Raw genomic sequence first — 17,297 nt, 5'->3', positions numbered from 1 at the left:
GAATGCAGGGTCTTATTTATAGCAGAACTGGAGCAGTTCAGAAGCTAAAAACGTGCCCCTGAACTGCAGCAGTCAAGGCCTGAAGAACAGGAGCCTTTTGCTCACCCACTAACAGTCGGATTGACTGTTTCTTATTCTGTTTTGACACCAAAACAGAAGCAGCAAAAAACACATACTCAGGACTGGCCCAAAAAGATAGGCATAGCCCGCCGCAGGCGATTACCAAATCCCGAATCACGGATCCGGATCCGGGCACGGGCACGGCGTGCGTGTGCGAGCTGAATTAAGCACCTCGCAAGGCTTCCACAAAAGCCTCCCTTGACCCAGTAGTGATAGTGTAAGGCAAGATGAGATATATAAACACATACATCTTTCTTTTCCTCACCAATGTGGGACAATATGGAGAAATGACTTTGCTAAAAAAAGCCCTTATTTCCAACAATCCCCCACTAGGGGCGCCAGAGACAAAGAAAAAGAATTCCTGGGTAAAGGAAGGATTGGATACTTAGGTATCAATATCTTTCGATTTGAATTGACACTTTAGTGTAATGAGGAAACAACTTACTTACAGCGAGAGAATATCTTGCGATTTGAATTCCTAGCTGAGCTTCGGTCGATACCCCCCACAACACATATCATACCTTCAGATTAAGATCGTTCCGCGAAAGTGCAACGCGCTCTTTTAGAGTTATGCGTTTACCTCGGTACTAATAGATGTGATCAGAAGACTTCTCATAGTCTAATGATCGTTACACCTACGTAGGTGACTCAAGTGCTTCTCAATAACACTTCTCACATGAGTCCTTAAGGACCTAAGTCCAACCTGGTGTATGATTCATCAAGTGCGTCTCAAACGCACCACCATAGAGGCTATGAATCATACAACGCCATAGGAATATAAGCTTTAGACCTAGTCAAGTCTCACTCTTGACCTAAGGACTTAAGCCCCATTCCCCTCGACGTATCAACGACTAGTCTCCTAGCCAGCCCTTTAGTAAAGGGATCTGCGAGATTGTTTTCAGACTTCACATAGTCCAAAGCAATCACTCCATTGTCTTGGAGTTGTCTAACTGCAGCGTGCTTTATTCGAATGTGTCTCTTTTTCGAATTGTAGACACTATTCTTTGCAACACCAATAGCAGCCTGCGAGTCACAGTGCAGGGAGACCGGTGTCAACCGTCCGCCCCATACTGGTATATCAGCTAAAAGGTTTCTCAACCATTCAGCCTCTTGTCCTTCTAACTCAAGAGCTATGAACTCAGATTCCATGGTAGAGCGTGCGATACAAGTCTGTTTAGAGGACTTCCACGATATAGCACCTCCACCCATGGTAAAGACATAACCACTAGTAGAACAGATCTCATCGTTACCTGCAACCCAGTTCACATCACAATATCCCTCTAACACAGCAGGAAATTTACTATAATGCAAACATAAGTAAACTGTTCCTTTTAGGTATTTTAGTAAACGACGAAGAGCATTCCAGTGTTCATTACTAGGGTTATGTGTATAACGACTCAGTCTACTAACTGCATAAGCAATATCTGGTCGAGTGCAGTTCATTAAAAACATCACACTACCTAGGATTTTAGCATACTCTTCTTGGGAAACACTCTTGCCCAAGTTTTTACACAATGGTACACTAGGATCATAGGGTGTTCTAGCAGGCACATCATCAAAGCAGTTAAACTTTCTCAACACTTTTTCAACATAATGAGATTGACTTAGACAGATTCCATTGGGGTTTCGGATGACCTTAACTCCTAGGATAACATTAGCTTCTCCTAAGTCCTTCATCTCAAATTGTGATGACAAAAAATCTTTGGTTCTAATTATGACCTCCAATTTATTACCAAGTATTAACATGTCATCAACATACATGCATATAATTGCACAATCAGATCCCATCTTTTTTGAATAAACACATGAATCAGAATTGTTAACCACATAGCCATTACTTATCAAAGTGTTGTTAAATTTCTCATACCACTGTTTAGGTGCTTGTTTCAGTCCATAAAGTGACTTGTTCAGTTTACACACTTTACTCTCTTGACCCTCAATCACAAAACCTTCAGGTTGAGACATATAGATCTCTTCCCTTAGTTCACTATTCAAAAAAGCAGTTTTAACATCCATCTGATGTATAACAAGGTTATGAATAGCAGCTAAGGCGACAAGAGTCCTAATAGTCGAAATTTTGGTCACAGGAGAGTAAGTATCAAAGTAATCAATACCCTTCTTTTGTGTAAAACTTCTAACTACAAGTCTAGCTTTGAACCTCTCTATTGTACCGCCAGGTCTCATTTTCTTTTTAAAGATCCATTTACTTGTAATGGGTTTTCTACCTTTAGGTAAATCAGTCAATTTCCAAGTCTGATTTGACACAATAGAGTCAAGTTCACTTTTAATAACATCTTTCCAAAAATTAGCATCAATGGATTTCATTGCCTCACTATAGGTTTTTGGGTCATCTTCTATTAAAAAAGCTGAAACAAACTCATCACTAGCACAAACAGTGTATCCAAGTTCAGACAACATCGTTGTATCATAATCATCACCAAAGTTCTTTGGGCATCTAGGTCTTTTACTTCTTCTATGTTCAACAGAAACATCAATAGAAGTGCTAGTACTAGCATGTGAAGACAAATCAGGAGATGCAACAGATAAACTAGGAGATGGTACAACAGTTTTCTGAAAAGGAAAAACATGCTAAAAAAATTCGGCATCTCTAGCCTCAGATGTAGAACGGTCACTCAAAGACATAAATCTATAAACAGAGCTATTTTGAGCGTAACCTATAAACACACAATCATAGGTCTTAGGTCCAACGGTAGGTCTCCTAAAATCAGGTAAACCCACTTTAGCTAAACACCCCCATACCCTAAGGAAGCTCAGGTTAGGAGGATAGCCCTTCCAAATCTCGTAGGGTATCTTGTCAATTTTCTTATGAGGTACACGGTTAAGAATGTGACAAGCTGAAAGAATAGCTTCCCCCCACATATCGTCAGATAGGCCAGAACTTAAAACATAGCATTCATCATTTCTTTTAAGGTTCTATTTTTACGTTCAGCTACACCATTGGATTGGGGTAAGTAAGGTGGACTAGTCTCATGTATTAAACCGTTTTGCAAAGACAAAAGTCGGCTAGATAACTGGATTTATACTCACCACCTCTATCAGACCTTACCCTTTTAATTTTCTTGTCAAGTTGGTTCTCAACTTCATTCTTAAAGTTTATAAAAGATTGTTTCGCTTCATCTTTAGTCTTAAGCAAATAGACACGGGTGTATCTAGAACAGTCATCTATAAACGTAACATAATAATTCTTGCCACCTCTACTTGCAACATTTTTGAAGTCAGCTAGGTCGGTGTGAATTAACTCAAGAAGACTCGTGTTCCTAGTAGTCACAGGTTTACTAGGTTTCTTTGTAAACTTAGCCTCAACACAGCTAGCACATTTAGAGAATTCTTGACTCGTCAAACTCGAAATTAAACTCATAGTTCTAAGTTTTTTAATATAATCCACAATCACATGACCTAACCTACCATGCCAAACATCAATAGACTCGGCGATATAAGCGAGAAGAAGATGCAATATTATTAATAGCAGATTCGGTGTTCAATACAAAAAGACCCCCAGAAAGATAACCCTTGCCCACAAATTCCCTATTACGCGACATTACCACCTTGTCAGCCTCAAAAACAAGTTTCAAACCAGCTTTGTTTAACAAGGCACCAGACACAAGGTTTCGACGTAATGAGGGTACAAATAAAACATTGCGAGAGCAAGTGTTTTCCCCAATGTGAGTTTGAGAAAGATCTTGCCTTTGCTCGTGATCTTTGCGGATGAAGAGTTACCCATGTAGACGCATTCCCCATCAAAGAACTTCCTCGAACTCAAAGCAAATAAACCCTATCAAAGACAGAGGTGTCTCAAAGCTCCAGATCCAAAACCCATTCAAGAACATTACCCACCGATTAGCTTCCACAACCACACCGGTGCAATAACGTCATCGATCCAAAGAACATTGGCCTCGCAGATTTCTTCTCGAACATTGGTAGGCTTTGTGCCCAGGTTTTCCACAAACATAGCAGACAATAGGACCCTTAGCAGCTTTTTGAATCTTAGGAACCGGTTTGGTATGCTTCCCTGGACCATTCTTCTTTGCAGGACCCTGGTTCTTACCCTGACCAACCTTGGCCTTACCCTTACCCTTATATTTCTCAGCATAAGACGGACCACCAGACTCAACCAGATTAGCTTTTACAAAGAAGAACAAACAGAATGAACATCACAGATTGACTAGCGGGGAAGGTCTTTAAGGCGATTAGCCTCCTCGGTCCTCATATGTCCTATAAGTTCCTTAAGGGACAGGTCTTTCTTTTTGTGCTTAAGTTGGTTTGGTAATCGGACCGGGAGGGAGGGAATTTCTCTAGCGTAACATTAGCTACAAAGATATCATCAAGTTTCATGCCCTCATTCACAATATCAAAGACATAAATTTTCATAGACATGGACTTGATCCATGATAGGTTTCCGTCGACCATTTGAAATCCCAACCATTTTCCCACAACATATTTCTTTTTCCCCGCATCATCAGCCCCATACTTAGTTTCTAAAGACTCCCAGATAAACTTAGCAGACTTATTCACAGCAAATAAGTCGAATAGGGTGTTTGTCATATTATTCAGAATATGCCACCTAGCAGTTTTGTTGTCTTTCACAAATTTTGCAATATCCTCTTCATTGGACTTAATATCTTTAGAGGGAGGAGGAGTTTTCTCAGCATCAGTAGGGGTGATAGGCTTAGGCGGGTCATTAAATAAGACGTAATCAATTTCTAACTGCTCAAAATACATCAATAATTTCTGGGACCAGCGCTTATAATTGTGACCATCTAAAGACTCCAATTTCGCCAATTCAGGAGCAATTTTCGAACTATCAGACATGGTTACAGCAACTAAAAATAGTTTTCAAATTGTTGGTTTAATTGCGGTAACAGAGAAGAACTAGAATCGAAAATAAGCGAAAGAGAGCAAAAAGATAGAACCGTAAAAAGTAGTGCCGTGGCAGAATGCCACTGCCTTGAAAACTATTTGTCCGGTACGACCGTGGTGGCGATCAGTTAGTGCCGGTAGTTCCCCAAGGATCACACTACCGCCTCGTCAATGTCACGCCCACTCGTGACAGAGAGACTTGGAACGAAATTAAGCAATACCCAGAAATAATTTAGAGAACAGAAGAGAAGAGAGGAAGAAGAGTGTGAAAGAATGTGTTTTTTGAAGCTGAATGCAGGGTCTTATTTATAGCAGAACTGGAGCAGTTCAGAAGCTAAAAACGTGCCCCTAAACTACAGCAGTCAAGGCCTGAAGAACAGGAGCCTTTTGCTCACCCACTAACAGTCTCAGGACTGGCCCAAAAAGATAGGCATAGCCCGCCGCAGGCGATTGCCAAATCCCGAATCCGGGCCGGGTATGGGCACAGCCCCCGCGCGCGTGTGCGAGCTAAATTAAGCACCTCGCAAGGCTCCCACAAAAGCCTCCCTTGACCCACTAGTGATAGTGTAAGGCAAGATGAGATATATAAACACATACATCTTTCTTTTCCTCACCAATGTGGGACAATATGGAGAAATGACTTTGCTAAAAAAAGCCCCTATTTCCAACCGTGTATCCTAACAATAAGAAAATGGCCACCAGAAATAACAGACAGAATACTAAATTGAACATGTCATATTCGGAGGCGATTCAAATCTTCAATTAATTGGTATTCTACCAAGGCAGCTTTCCCCCACATTCGAATAATAAAATTAAAGAGATACGCGATTTGCGGGCATTGAATATAATATTTACGGACCGTAACTGCTTGTAATCAGTATTCAGGAATGAAGCTGAACTGAAAGGATTGACGGAATTATTAAACTGCTTGCGACTTGGTTTAGCATAAAAACAAAGCCACGAGGCTACAGCTTGTAATCAGGATACAAAATCAACTTGATAGATACGGTATTATTTTGAAGAATCATAAAGTTGGCAATAATTCATTTTTTAATTAAATAGCTATTTGCAATAATTCATCTAAATTTAATGTGTTTTGTTAAATGATTGTTTGCATATAAATTGAGATTTATTCTAGACTAGAGCATACAATACAAGAGCAGAAGAGCAAAAAATAAACCACCTACCTTTCTCGAAAAATATAGATCAAAATGGCAAAAATCAGTGTCGAGATAAAATCAAAAGACATGATCAAGCCTTTTTCTGAAACACCAAATCACCTGAAGACCCTCCAACTCTCCTTAATAGACCAGTTTGCACCTCCTGTCCACCCGCCGTGCATATTATTTTACCAAACTAAACTTACCCACAATATTAACTCCGAAACTACCACATTGCTCAAAAACTCGCTCTCTGAGACATTGGTTCAGTTCTACCCACTAGCCGGAAGGATTCAAGGCAACTTATCAATTAATTGCAACGATGAAGGGGTCGAGTACTATGAAGCCGATGTTTTACAAAGTCTAGCAGAAGTTATAGCGAATCCAGATCCAGAGGAATTAATAAGGTTATTACCTTTTCCACCTCTAAACACTAACAAGAGCATAGTCACCGCGGTCCAGGTAAACCACTTTTCGTGTGGAGGTATGGCTATAAGTATATCCATTTCGCATAAGATTGCTGATGCAGCAACCTCTGCCGCGTTTATTAACGCTTGGGCACTTACTGCTCGAGGTGTTTCTAGTATTGATCAAACGAAATTGGTTTCATTTGATACGGCATCATTTTTTCCTCCCATGGACCTGGATGGGATCTTTGGCCCTGTGGAGGCCATTTGTAGGGAAAAGATTGTCACAAGGCGGTTTATTTTCGACAAAGAGAAGTTAAATGAGCTGAAAAGTCAATGTGATCTACAGAGTCCGACGACAAGAATGTCTGTGGTTTCTGCCTTCATTTGGAAGAAGTTGATTAAGATTGCGAAGGCTAAGTCAACGCCGGTCAAGATTTTTGGTGCATTGCAATTCGTAAACTTGAGGACAATAAAGAACTCACCTATCCCACAGAATTACTGTGGGAACCTTTTTCAGTCCACATTAGCGCGTACCTCAGTCGAACCAGAAATAGAAAGCGCCGAGGCAGTAAACAAGCTCAGGACGGCTGTGAAACAGATTGATACGAGTTATTTACCAAAGATCAAAACAGGAGAGTGTTTTAGGGAATCAGCAAAGTTCAATGAGATGGTTTGTCGCGGGGAAGCAGAGAGTTGTGCATTTAGTAGTTGGATTAGATATCCATTGTATGAGATTAATTTCGGGTGGGGTAAACCTATATGGGTATCTACAACTACTTTACCTTTCAAAAATATGGTATGTTTGTTACCCACAAAGTCCGGAGAAGGAATCGAAGCTTGGATGAATGTGCTCGAACATGATTTTCACTTGCTTGAACAAGATCATGAGTTTCGTTCACTCGTATTGCACAATAATATTCGAGCAAAACTGTAAGAAATTAATCACAAATACTATTATACAACTGGTTGTATAAGAGCATTGTACAATCATAATTATGTGTATTTTTTTCGAGCTCTTATATTTTTTTATTTTAATTTTAATTTTTTGATGTCAAAAATTAAAATTTAATTGAGCTCCTATATATTATTTTTGAGTTTCATTATAATTTTTTAAGTTCAATATTTTTATAATGGAGCTCGAATTCTTTTAAACAAACCTCATAATCTATAGGTCTAAATTCAACTAAATAATTCTAAAGCTCAGGTTCTTTTCGATACAACCAATACAACTGGTTGTATAGCTCAGGTACATTTTCGATACACGTGTCATTTTCCAATACAATTCAATCTTTGGCGACATTGATTACTTTTTTTATATTCAAGTGGTGACCCTAACAAGACGGTCCACAAAGTGTGGACAAGGAATCGAAGCTTTGATGAATCTGCTCGAACATGATTTTCATATGCTTGAACAAGATCACGAGTTTTGTTCACTCGCAGTTCACAATAATATTCGAGCAAAACTGTAAGAAACTGATAGCGGGGCACCATTAGAGATTTATTCATTAATCTTTCTAAATTTTACTAAGGAATTTGAATAAAACTAGATAGATATCCCCGTGCATTTTCCAAGGGTATTAAGCTAGTTGAATACATGTCTTTATTTCATCACATTATGTTAGATTTATATACGACAGAACAATACGACTTTATTATTATTGATAATCTTGTGTTGTTCTGATACGAATACATAAGACCCGTATTTATAGTACTGGCTCAAACCTTAACCCTGGATCTAGAATATATCGTGCTAACTTATTCTGCAAGACAATAAGATAATTTAACTTATAACTTATACGGTAAGATATATGGTATATTTTAATATTACCATATCTCTTACTCCTTCCTAATACATTACAGTTTTGCTCGCATACCATGTGATGCGAGTGAATGAATCTCGTGATCTTGCTCAAGCATGGCAGCATCTTGTTCAAGCACATTCACCCAAGCTTCAATTCCTTGACCGCACTTTGTGTTCAACAAAACTACCGCGTTTTGGAATGGTATTGTAGTCGGAGATACCCAGACAGGTGCGCCCCAGCCAAAATCAAGCTCATACAGCGGTAATTTAGTCCAGCTAGTAAAACCACAAAAGTATACTTCACCTTCAGAAAAGTTGTTATAAGCCTCTTGTAATTCCAGAACACACTCTCCTGTTTCGATCTCTTGTAAAAGACTCGTATTGATCTTTTTAGATGACCCCTTGAGCTTCCCAACTACCTCAGTGAAATCTGATTCGATTGGAGTGTGCACGAATGAAGTCCAGAAAAGGTTACCATAGCAATTTTCTCGGAAAGGTGAGCTCCTTATCGTCCTCAAGTTCACAGCTTGTGTAGCACTGGACATTTTCGGGGGTTTTGGCTTAGCCCTCGCGATCTTCATTAGCTTGATCCATAAGAAGGCAGAAACTACCGCCACTCTTGACAGAGGACTCGCTTTATGTCCGTCATCAGCTTTCTTTTTCAGCTCGTCTAACTTCTCCTTGTTGAAAACTAGCCTCCTCGTAACAATCTTTTCTTTACAAATGGGACTTTCATGGTCATAGATCCCATTCAGGTCCAAGGGAGGTAAAAATGATGCCGAATCAAATGTAAACAATTTGTCTAACATTATCAGAAACTCCTCGAGCATTACAAGTCCAAGCGTTTATAAACGCAGAACAGGTTGCTCCATCAACAATCTTATGTGAAAGGCATACACTTATAGCCAAACCGCCACATGAAAAATAGCTAACTTGGACCGCAGTTACTAAGCTAATGTTATTGCTAACAGGTGCGTTGGGTGCGTAGGGTGATAGCCTTATTAATTCCTCCGGATCTGGATTCGCTATAACTTCCACCAGGCTAGCTAAAACATCAGCTTCGTAAAACTCAACCCCTTCATCGTTGCAGTCGATTGATGAATTGCCTACAACCCTTCCAGCTAGCGGGTAGAACTGAACCAATGTCTTGGAGAGCGAGTTTTTGAGCAATGTGGTAGTAGTTTGGGGGTTATTATATTTGCCAAGTGGAGTTTTGTAATAGCATATCGAAGACAAGAGAACAGGAGGTGCAAGCTGATCTATGAAGGTTAGTTGGAGAGTCTTGAGGTGATTCGGGGTTTCAGATAAAGGCTTGATCATGTCTTTTGATTTAATCTCGACTTTGAATTTTGCCATTTTGTTCGATATTTTTCGAGAAAGATCAGATAGGCGCTTTTTTTTTTTTTTTGCTCTGTTGGTAATGTGTTGATCTTACTCTAGCCTATATCTCAACTTATATGCATACAATCATCTGAGAAAATCTCAAGTCAATGATTCTTCTTGGATAACACTATTTGCGATAATCAATAAGTCTCCCTTAAGATGATCATTTTTCATCTTAAACTTACAAGGAGTAAATGTGACCTATTTAGAATATAATGTAACCATTTTTATTGATAAAAAGTACCAGAACAATGTAGACAAAAAGTGCCCGTCTACATTGACAATTTGCGATAATGAAATAGTTTATTAGCATTACAGTGAATTGGTGTCAGTTTAATAATACTCCATTCAATTAGCATTGCTTGCAATAATTGCAAGAATCAGTTATGGATGTATGAATTGCATGTGCAGTATGATTGCATGAACAATTCATTAAATGTTTTAGCATCAAACTCATCGATCTATATTTGTTATAGACTTGATCATGTTCAAGCATTTAATTCGTTGATCGGTCTATGATAATGGTGTTGAGTTTATCAATCAGGTACTTAAGAGGGGAAGGGTGAATTAAGTACTCTTTTTAGAAATAATGTAAATTTTTAAAGCGAAAATAGTGTTCTTGTTCTTTTTTTTTTTGGTCGAAAAAGAACATTATATTAAAAAAGAAGCAAAGAGTTCAAGTACATCATGGAGGGGGGTCGGGGTTAAGAGGCGTGCAAGCCTCTAAGAAGTCAAGAATACATAAATTCGTAACAAAAGAGGGGGCATGTTCCCAAATAAAACATCCATTAGAAAGGCTTGTGTCCGCCGCGGAGAATTTGGCAACTGCATCCGCAACCTTATTAGCCGATCTCTTCTCAAACACAAGCTCCAGTCTTGGTGAAGCTTTTAATAGTTCCCTACACTCAATGGTGATGTTAGCAAAGGGACCGCACGGATGGTCCGGGCTCAAAATAGCATTTATAGCATTAATACAGTCAGATGCAATCACAAAATTATCAGTGGACAAAACAGCAAAACGAATCCCTTCTCTAATAACAAGGACCTCACTAATAAAGGGGGTAGTAGCAAAACACCGGCTAGACCACCCATGAACCCAAGAGCCAAAAGAGTCCCTAACAACACACCCAAAACAAGTGACCGAGGAGGAGGGGGAGAAGGCCGCATCTACATTGATCTTACACCAATGTTGCGGCGGGGGGGCCCAGCTACGAGGGAAGCGAAAGGCAGAGACAGGAGAGCTGAGGGGGGCGGTTGGAGGGGAGCACGTGTTGGCAGCACTCCAAGAGGCAGCCTGGGAAGTAATAGAGTTGCAGAAAAGCAAAAGAGCGGGGAAAGGGGTAAGAGAGTAGATAGTATCACAACGTCTTGTCCAAAGACGCCACACAATGAAGGAGAAGAGGGTGGGCCACTTACAGCTCGCAGAGTCGCAGTACAGTTCTCAAAAATCCAAGATTGGAGATCAAGGAGGAAGAAGGATTGATTTACATTGAAATGAGACCAAGTAGCAGCTGCAAGGTCACAATCCCGGAGGGCGTGGAGGGTAGACTCAGGGAGGGAAGGGCTGGCACAAAAGGTACACCTAGGCGAGGGAATAATGGATCGAGTATGGAGGGTGAGGTTATGCGGGAGCTTATCCCACCAAGCAAGCCAAATGAAGGCTTTGATTTTTGGCATGGAGGGGATGTCCCAAAGCCAAAAGAGGTCGGGAGAGAAAGGAGGGAGAGGGGGGGAGGTGTCCAGAAGGGAGGAGTAGGTGGTTCCAACAGAGAATTTATTTTTAGGGGCGAGGGAGGTAGTGATAAAATCAGATTTCTGGGTGGAAGGGAGAGGTATGCTAAGAATGGCAGTGGTAACAAGGTCAGGAAGGATGAAGTCAAGAGAGTTAAAAGACCATTGTCCATTAGAGATAATAGAGTTAAGGTTCGCATTCCTGGAGCTCAAGCTAAGAGGGCCAGAGACGACACTCCTAAGGGGCCCTAAAGGAGACCAGGGGTCATCCCAAAGATGGATAGAGGAGCCATCACCAATGGACCACGTCAGATGTTGCTTAAGAATAGACCACCCGAGTCCCACATTTTTCCAAATAGTGTTCTTGTTCGATACTGAAACAGTACACAGGTGAATTTAACAATCTCGGTGACTGTTCAAACAATACGAATTGTGCTGTACTGTTTTGGATGTATGCTTGAAACGAGAACTCTACAACTAAGCGAGAAATAAAACAAATAAAGAGAAAGAGTACAAGACACGAGATTTTTAACGTGGTTCGACCTACTCTATAAAGGTCTACGTCCACCCTCTCTCTTATTAATATTTTCTTTATAACCAAACTCATTACAAAGAAAACCCCCATGATCAACCCCCATCGTGCAACTCGAGTACAACCCGTACTCCAAAAAACACTCTCTCACAAAAGTGAAAATTACAACACACATTGTCTCACAAAAAAGTTTTATGATCGTGGAATAATGCTTGAACATGATCAAGTATATAACAAATATAGATCGATGAGTTTGATGACAATATATATTATTCATGCAATCAAACTGCACATGCAATACATATATCCATTATTGATTCTTGTCAACAAGCATCATATCATATATTATCTTAATGCAAATTGCTTGTGATCGTGCATTACCAAATTAAAGCTTCTCACGTGATAACCGCGAATAATTACAGTTTGCACCAATTATTGTAAGCAATGCTAATTAAACTGCCAGCGATTTACAGTTGTATCAATTGACTGAAGAATTATTAACCATGTAAATTTGTATACGTATAAATTGAGATTTTGACGAGAGTAAGATCAATATATACAACAAAAGAGCAAAAAAAAAACGTCTATGTTGAAGAAAAATAGATCAAATAAGGCGAAATAATTTTTTAAAAAAAAATACAGATAAAAATGGCAAAATTCAACGCCGAGATAAAATCAAAAGACGTTATCAAGCCATTTTCCGAAACCGCAAATCACCTTAAGACCCTCCAATTCACCTTTATAGACCAACTTGCACCTCCTGTTCTCATGCCTTTGATATTCTACTACAAAACTCCGATTATTAGCCACTATAATAACTCCGAAACTACCACCTTATTACTTAAGAACTCGCTCTCCAAGACGTTGGTTCAGTTCTATCCACTAGCCGGAAGGGTTGTAGGCAATTCATCAATCGACTGCAACGATGAAGGGGTTGAGTTTTACGAAGCTGATGTTTTAGCTAGCCTAGCGGAAGTTATAGCGAATCCAGATCCGGAGGAATTAATAAGGCTATTACCTTACGCACCTAAAGCACCTATTAGCAATAATATTAGCGTAGCAAGTGCGGTCCAACTGAACCATTTTTCATGTGGCAGTATGGCTATTAGTGTGTGCATTTCGCATAAGATTGCTGATGCAACAACATTTGTTGCGTTTTTAAACGCTTGGGCTTGTAATACTCGAGATGATGGCTATAAGTCTGATAATGATCAGAAATTGGTTTCGTTTGATTCGGCATCATTTTTACCTTCTATAGATCTGAATGAGATCTACGACCATGAAAGTCCAATTTGTAAAGAAAAGATTGTATCGAGGAGACTAGTTTTCAGCAAGGACAAGTTAGACGAGCTGAAAGGACTAGAGAGTCGTCCCGTGTCAAGAGTAACGGTGGTTTCCGCCTTCTTATGGAACAAGTTCATTAAGTTCGCGAAGGTTAAGCCAACACCCCCCAAGATAATGTCCAGTGCTACACAAGCTGTTAACTTGAGGACGATAAAGAGCTCACCTATCCCAGAGAATTGCTATGGCAACCTCTTCTGGACCAAATTCGTGCACACGCCAATCGAGTCAGATTACACTGAGGCAGTACGGAAGCTCAGGGAGTCATCCAAACATATCAATACAAGTCTTTTACAAGAGATCGAAACAGGAGAGTGTCTTCTGTCATTACAAGAGACTTATAAGAATTTTACGGAAGGGGAACTGGGGAAGGACATTTTTGTGGGTTTACGAGCGTGATTAGAATGCCGTTTTATGAGATTAATTTTGGGTGGGGCACACCTGTCTGGGTATCGCAGACTACCAAAACGCAGTAGTTTTGTTGCCCACAAAATGCGGACAAGGAATCGAAGCTTGGGTGAATGTGCTCGAACAAGATGTTGCCATGCTTGATCAAGATCACGAGATTCGTTCGCTCGCATCGCACTGTATGCGAGCAAAACTGTGATGTACTAGTAGAACATGGGAACTCTCCTGTACTGTAAACACAGAAAGCCTAAGGTTTTTTACTCCCTCCTATTTTCTAACATCTTCCCCATTTCCTAAAACGATAAATACAGTTTTGAGAACTTTGAGAATTGAAATTTCAGTTTTTGAGGTATTGTTGCATGCTACGGAGTATATAAGTATAGATCATGATTGGATCCTCATTATTGAACTATGGAATAGGTATATTGGAGGACAATAGTAGATCAGAAGTATGTTTCTAATTTCTTCAGTATAATTCGTTTAAAATTCTAGTTTTATTCATGAACTATGTAAAAAGTCTTAGAATTCTTTTTAAGTTAGCTTACGTATATCTTTAAATAATTTATCTATATCTATTACTTAGTCGTTAATTCTTTTTTATTCAAGAACGTAAAAAGTCTTAGAATTCTATTAGGAGTATTAGTCAAGCATTATAATCGTCCTAGACTTTTTTGTTGACTCTCTAAGCTAACTAAATGAAAGTTTTAAATAAGTTTGTCCGAATGTATATTAGATTAACATGAGTTGAAAATTTGAGGCAAATTTAATTCTTTTAAGTTGAACACTTCTAAAATCTTTAATTTTTTTTTTCTTATTGTTGAGAGGAAGGCTTAGAGGAAAAGTAAAGACCATACAATTACATGATGTTTAAAGATTGAACCCTCATACAACTACCTTATTAGGCTCGAGAGGACTCTCATCATAATTTTTGATATAAAAGGAAAAATAATTGCATAAATTTATCATAAATAATAATTACATCGGGATTCGGGGTAGACATTAACCCGAACTCTCATCGCGTAGTCAAGAGGTATATAGTGCATCATTTTGATGCACCGCCTCATTTACACTCCGCCTCACAAAACTGGAACTTATTAATTCAAAATTTCGCTCATAAGTCATAACTCAAGAATTCCTTCACCACAATTGTCATGTAATAGCCAGGAGTACTTGGTGCTTTACGCCTTTGATTGTTGGGAGTCAGATTCTAAATTTAATGAATGAACCTTCATCCGCCTTGCTACTATATCGACTCCAACATCGCATCTTTCGCCTCCGTAACATCAACGCCCCCATGCCCCCATTAGTGTCTATCCTCTATGCTTGACCGATTCGTGTCTTACGTATCCTAAATGATCTCGCAGCACTATCTCCATATCACATTCCGTCATTATACGTTGCAGCATCCATGTTTGTTATCCAAATTCCAAACTCAAGGGGTGGCATGGCTCACCTAGTCTTTTACAGGCTACAACTCCACCACGCTTTACTCCACCATGCTTTACTGTGTTCCTCTTGCTCCGTACGCCCAAAGCCCCATTACGTATATACATGTCTTGAATTTTAATTGTTGAGCATTACATACTAATAATTTTACTAAGCTTTAAGCAACAACCCTGCAAAATAATTACGTGCTCCCTACGTTTTGTTTCGATCAATAATATATCTTTGTTTCAAAATTCTCCTCACAAAAAAGTCAATTGTTAACTACTTAGCGGAACAGAGGTTCTATAATACCTTTAGATAAAGATAAAACGACAATCTTTTAATTTCGCATGACGTTAGTTACCTTTTTTGTATAGAAACCACGCAAACCAAAGTACTCCATATAACCGATGAGAACGATGTACGTAAATGTTATTGTGCTGCAAAAAAAGAAAAACAAAGCAAACAAAGCAATCATCAATCATGTAATACTCAGACCAAAAAAAATTTACTATGAGCAACTAAAAATTACGTGGAAAACCAATCAAGAAGTTGAATGAATGAATGACGAAGCAAGGACATTGAATATTGAGTATATATATATATACATATGAAATATTAGAGGTAGATGTATATATTTGTGTCATTATAGAATTCTTTTAACAAACTGATTCTTATTAATAGTCAATTTTGACGTTTGTTAATGCTTAAGTTCTATCTTTTAGTTTTATATTTGCATTTGTTTAAATTTGTACGTATAATTCTATATTTTATTTTTTATTCTAGGTATTTTACAAAGTTTGGAGTCTCTACAATCGCTCGAAAAAAGCTTCCTTTAATAATATAGATAGATATATCAACTCTTATCACTAGATTTAAATAATGTGACTAATCAATCTTAAATAAAGGATTTAGGAGTGAGTAAAAAATCACAAACCCCAAAATTAACTTTTTTTTGACGAAAAAATTAATTGATAGTACTTGTTAACATATGACATATAGGTATTTTTGGACAAAAAAATAATATTATATATCCACGTGCAAAGTGACTAATTGTTAGGTACATTCTGACAAAAAAAACCCTTGTTTAAACATATTTTCCTCACCCTTTACCAAAAAGCAAGAAAAGGATTAGCCCTAAATCCCTCCAAATTCATTCCCCCACCTCCGATCCCAAGGGTTTCCCATTCCTCACCCTACTAGGCTACTACCCAGAGATGGAAATTCAGGCTGAGCCAGGGCGGGTGGCACGAGTCTGGCACGGCACAATACGGCCTGGGTGAACAGTACCACTGGCACGGGCACGACATGAGCTATTTGCTGCGATTTGTGAAAATTCTTGTGCGTAGGCACGAGCATGGCCGAAGCACGGACTAACCGGCTAGAACCAGGCCCGCGGGGCGGGCCTGACACAGGACACGACCCGATTTTTGGCCCATAAATTTGTGATTGTTGTAATGGTGCCGTTGCAATGTGACTGTTGTAGTGTTGACATGTTGTTGCCATTTGAATATAGCTGTTACTTAGGCTTTGTTTTATTTTTTATTTTTTTTTCTCCCCTAACTCTATAACTAACAATCAATTCTCACCATTTTTCTCACAAAATGTTTTTCTACTCATCTTATAATCTTATATATTATTACTCAATTAGTCATACTTAAGTTATTAAACAAAAAGTACTAAAAATATAACAATTACAAAACAATTTTAAAAAATAAAAAATAAAAAGTATTATGGGCCGGCCCACGTGCAAGGCACGATTAGCCCATGGGCCAGGCACGGCCCGATCACAAAAATGGGCATGCCATGAACGGCCCGCGGCGGAAGTTGGGATGACTGGGCCAGGCACGGCACGACCAGCCCAAGCCCAATATCCGTGCCTAGGCCAGACCATTTTTGAAGGAAGGCACGATGGGCCGACACAGCACGGAACAATGCCAACTTTACTACTACCTACCTCACCACAACCACGTACATCCACCCTCAACACCAACACCATTCACCTCCATCACCGGCAGCACTACACACGCCAACACCGGCACCATTTATCTCTACTGGTCATGCCGGCCGCCTAGTTCTGCAGCCTAGACCAGCCCTACCCTCATTGA

General features: G+C 39.3%; 3 protein-coding genes across 3 annotated transcripts; 2 read left to right on the top strand and 1 right to left on the bottom strand.

Moving 5' to 3' along the window:
* Window positions 1–6,209: 6,209 nt before the first annotated feature.
* LOC141589651 (stemmadenine O-acetyltransferase-like) lies at window positions 6,210–7,502 on the top strand. The gene has a single exon (XM_074410284.1). The coding sequence runs from the start codon at window positions 6,210–6,212 to the stop codon at window positions 7,500–7,502; it is 1,293 nt and encodes a 430-aa protein (XP_074266385.1).
* A 920-nt stretch (window positions 7,503–8,422) lies between these two features.
* Window positions 8,423–9,725, bottom strand: LOC141589650 (stemmadenine O-acetyltransferase-like). The gene is made up of 2 exons (XM_074410283.1): window positions 9,303–9,725; window positions 8,423–9,190 (listed from the first exon to the last, which is right to left on the bottom strand). The coding sequence occupies exons 1-2, from the start codon at window positions 9,723–9,725 to the stop codon at window positions 8,423–8,425; spliced, it is 1,191 nt and encodes a 396-aa protein (XP_074266384.1).
* A 2,938-nt stretch (window positions 9,726–12,663) lies between these two features.
* On the top strand, window positions 12,664–13,755 carry LOC141589649 (stemmadenine O-acetyltransferase-like). The gene has a single exon (XM_074410282.1). The coding sequence runs from the start codon at window positions 12,664–12,666 to the stop codon at window positions 13,753–13,755; it is 1,092 nt and encodes a 363-aa protein (XP_074266383.1).
* Window positions 13,756–17,297: the final 3,542 nt, after the last annotated feature.

This window comes from Silene latifolia, chromosome 7, assembly GCF_048544455.1.
Source record: "Silene latifolia isolate original U9 population chromosome 7, ASM4854445v1, whole genome shotgun sequence".
Lineage (NCBI taxonomy): Eukaryota > Viridiplantae > Streptophyta > Magnoliopsida > Caryophyllales > Caryophyllaceae > Silene > Silene latifolia.
The sequence above is the reverse complement of the archived record's forward strand: the minus strand, read 5'-3'. Positions and strand labels throughout refer to the sequence as shown.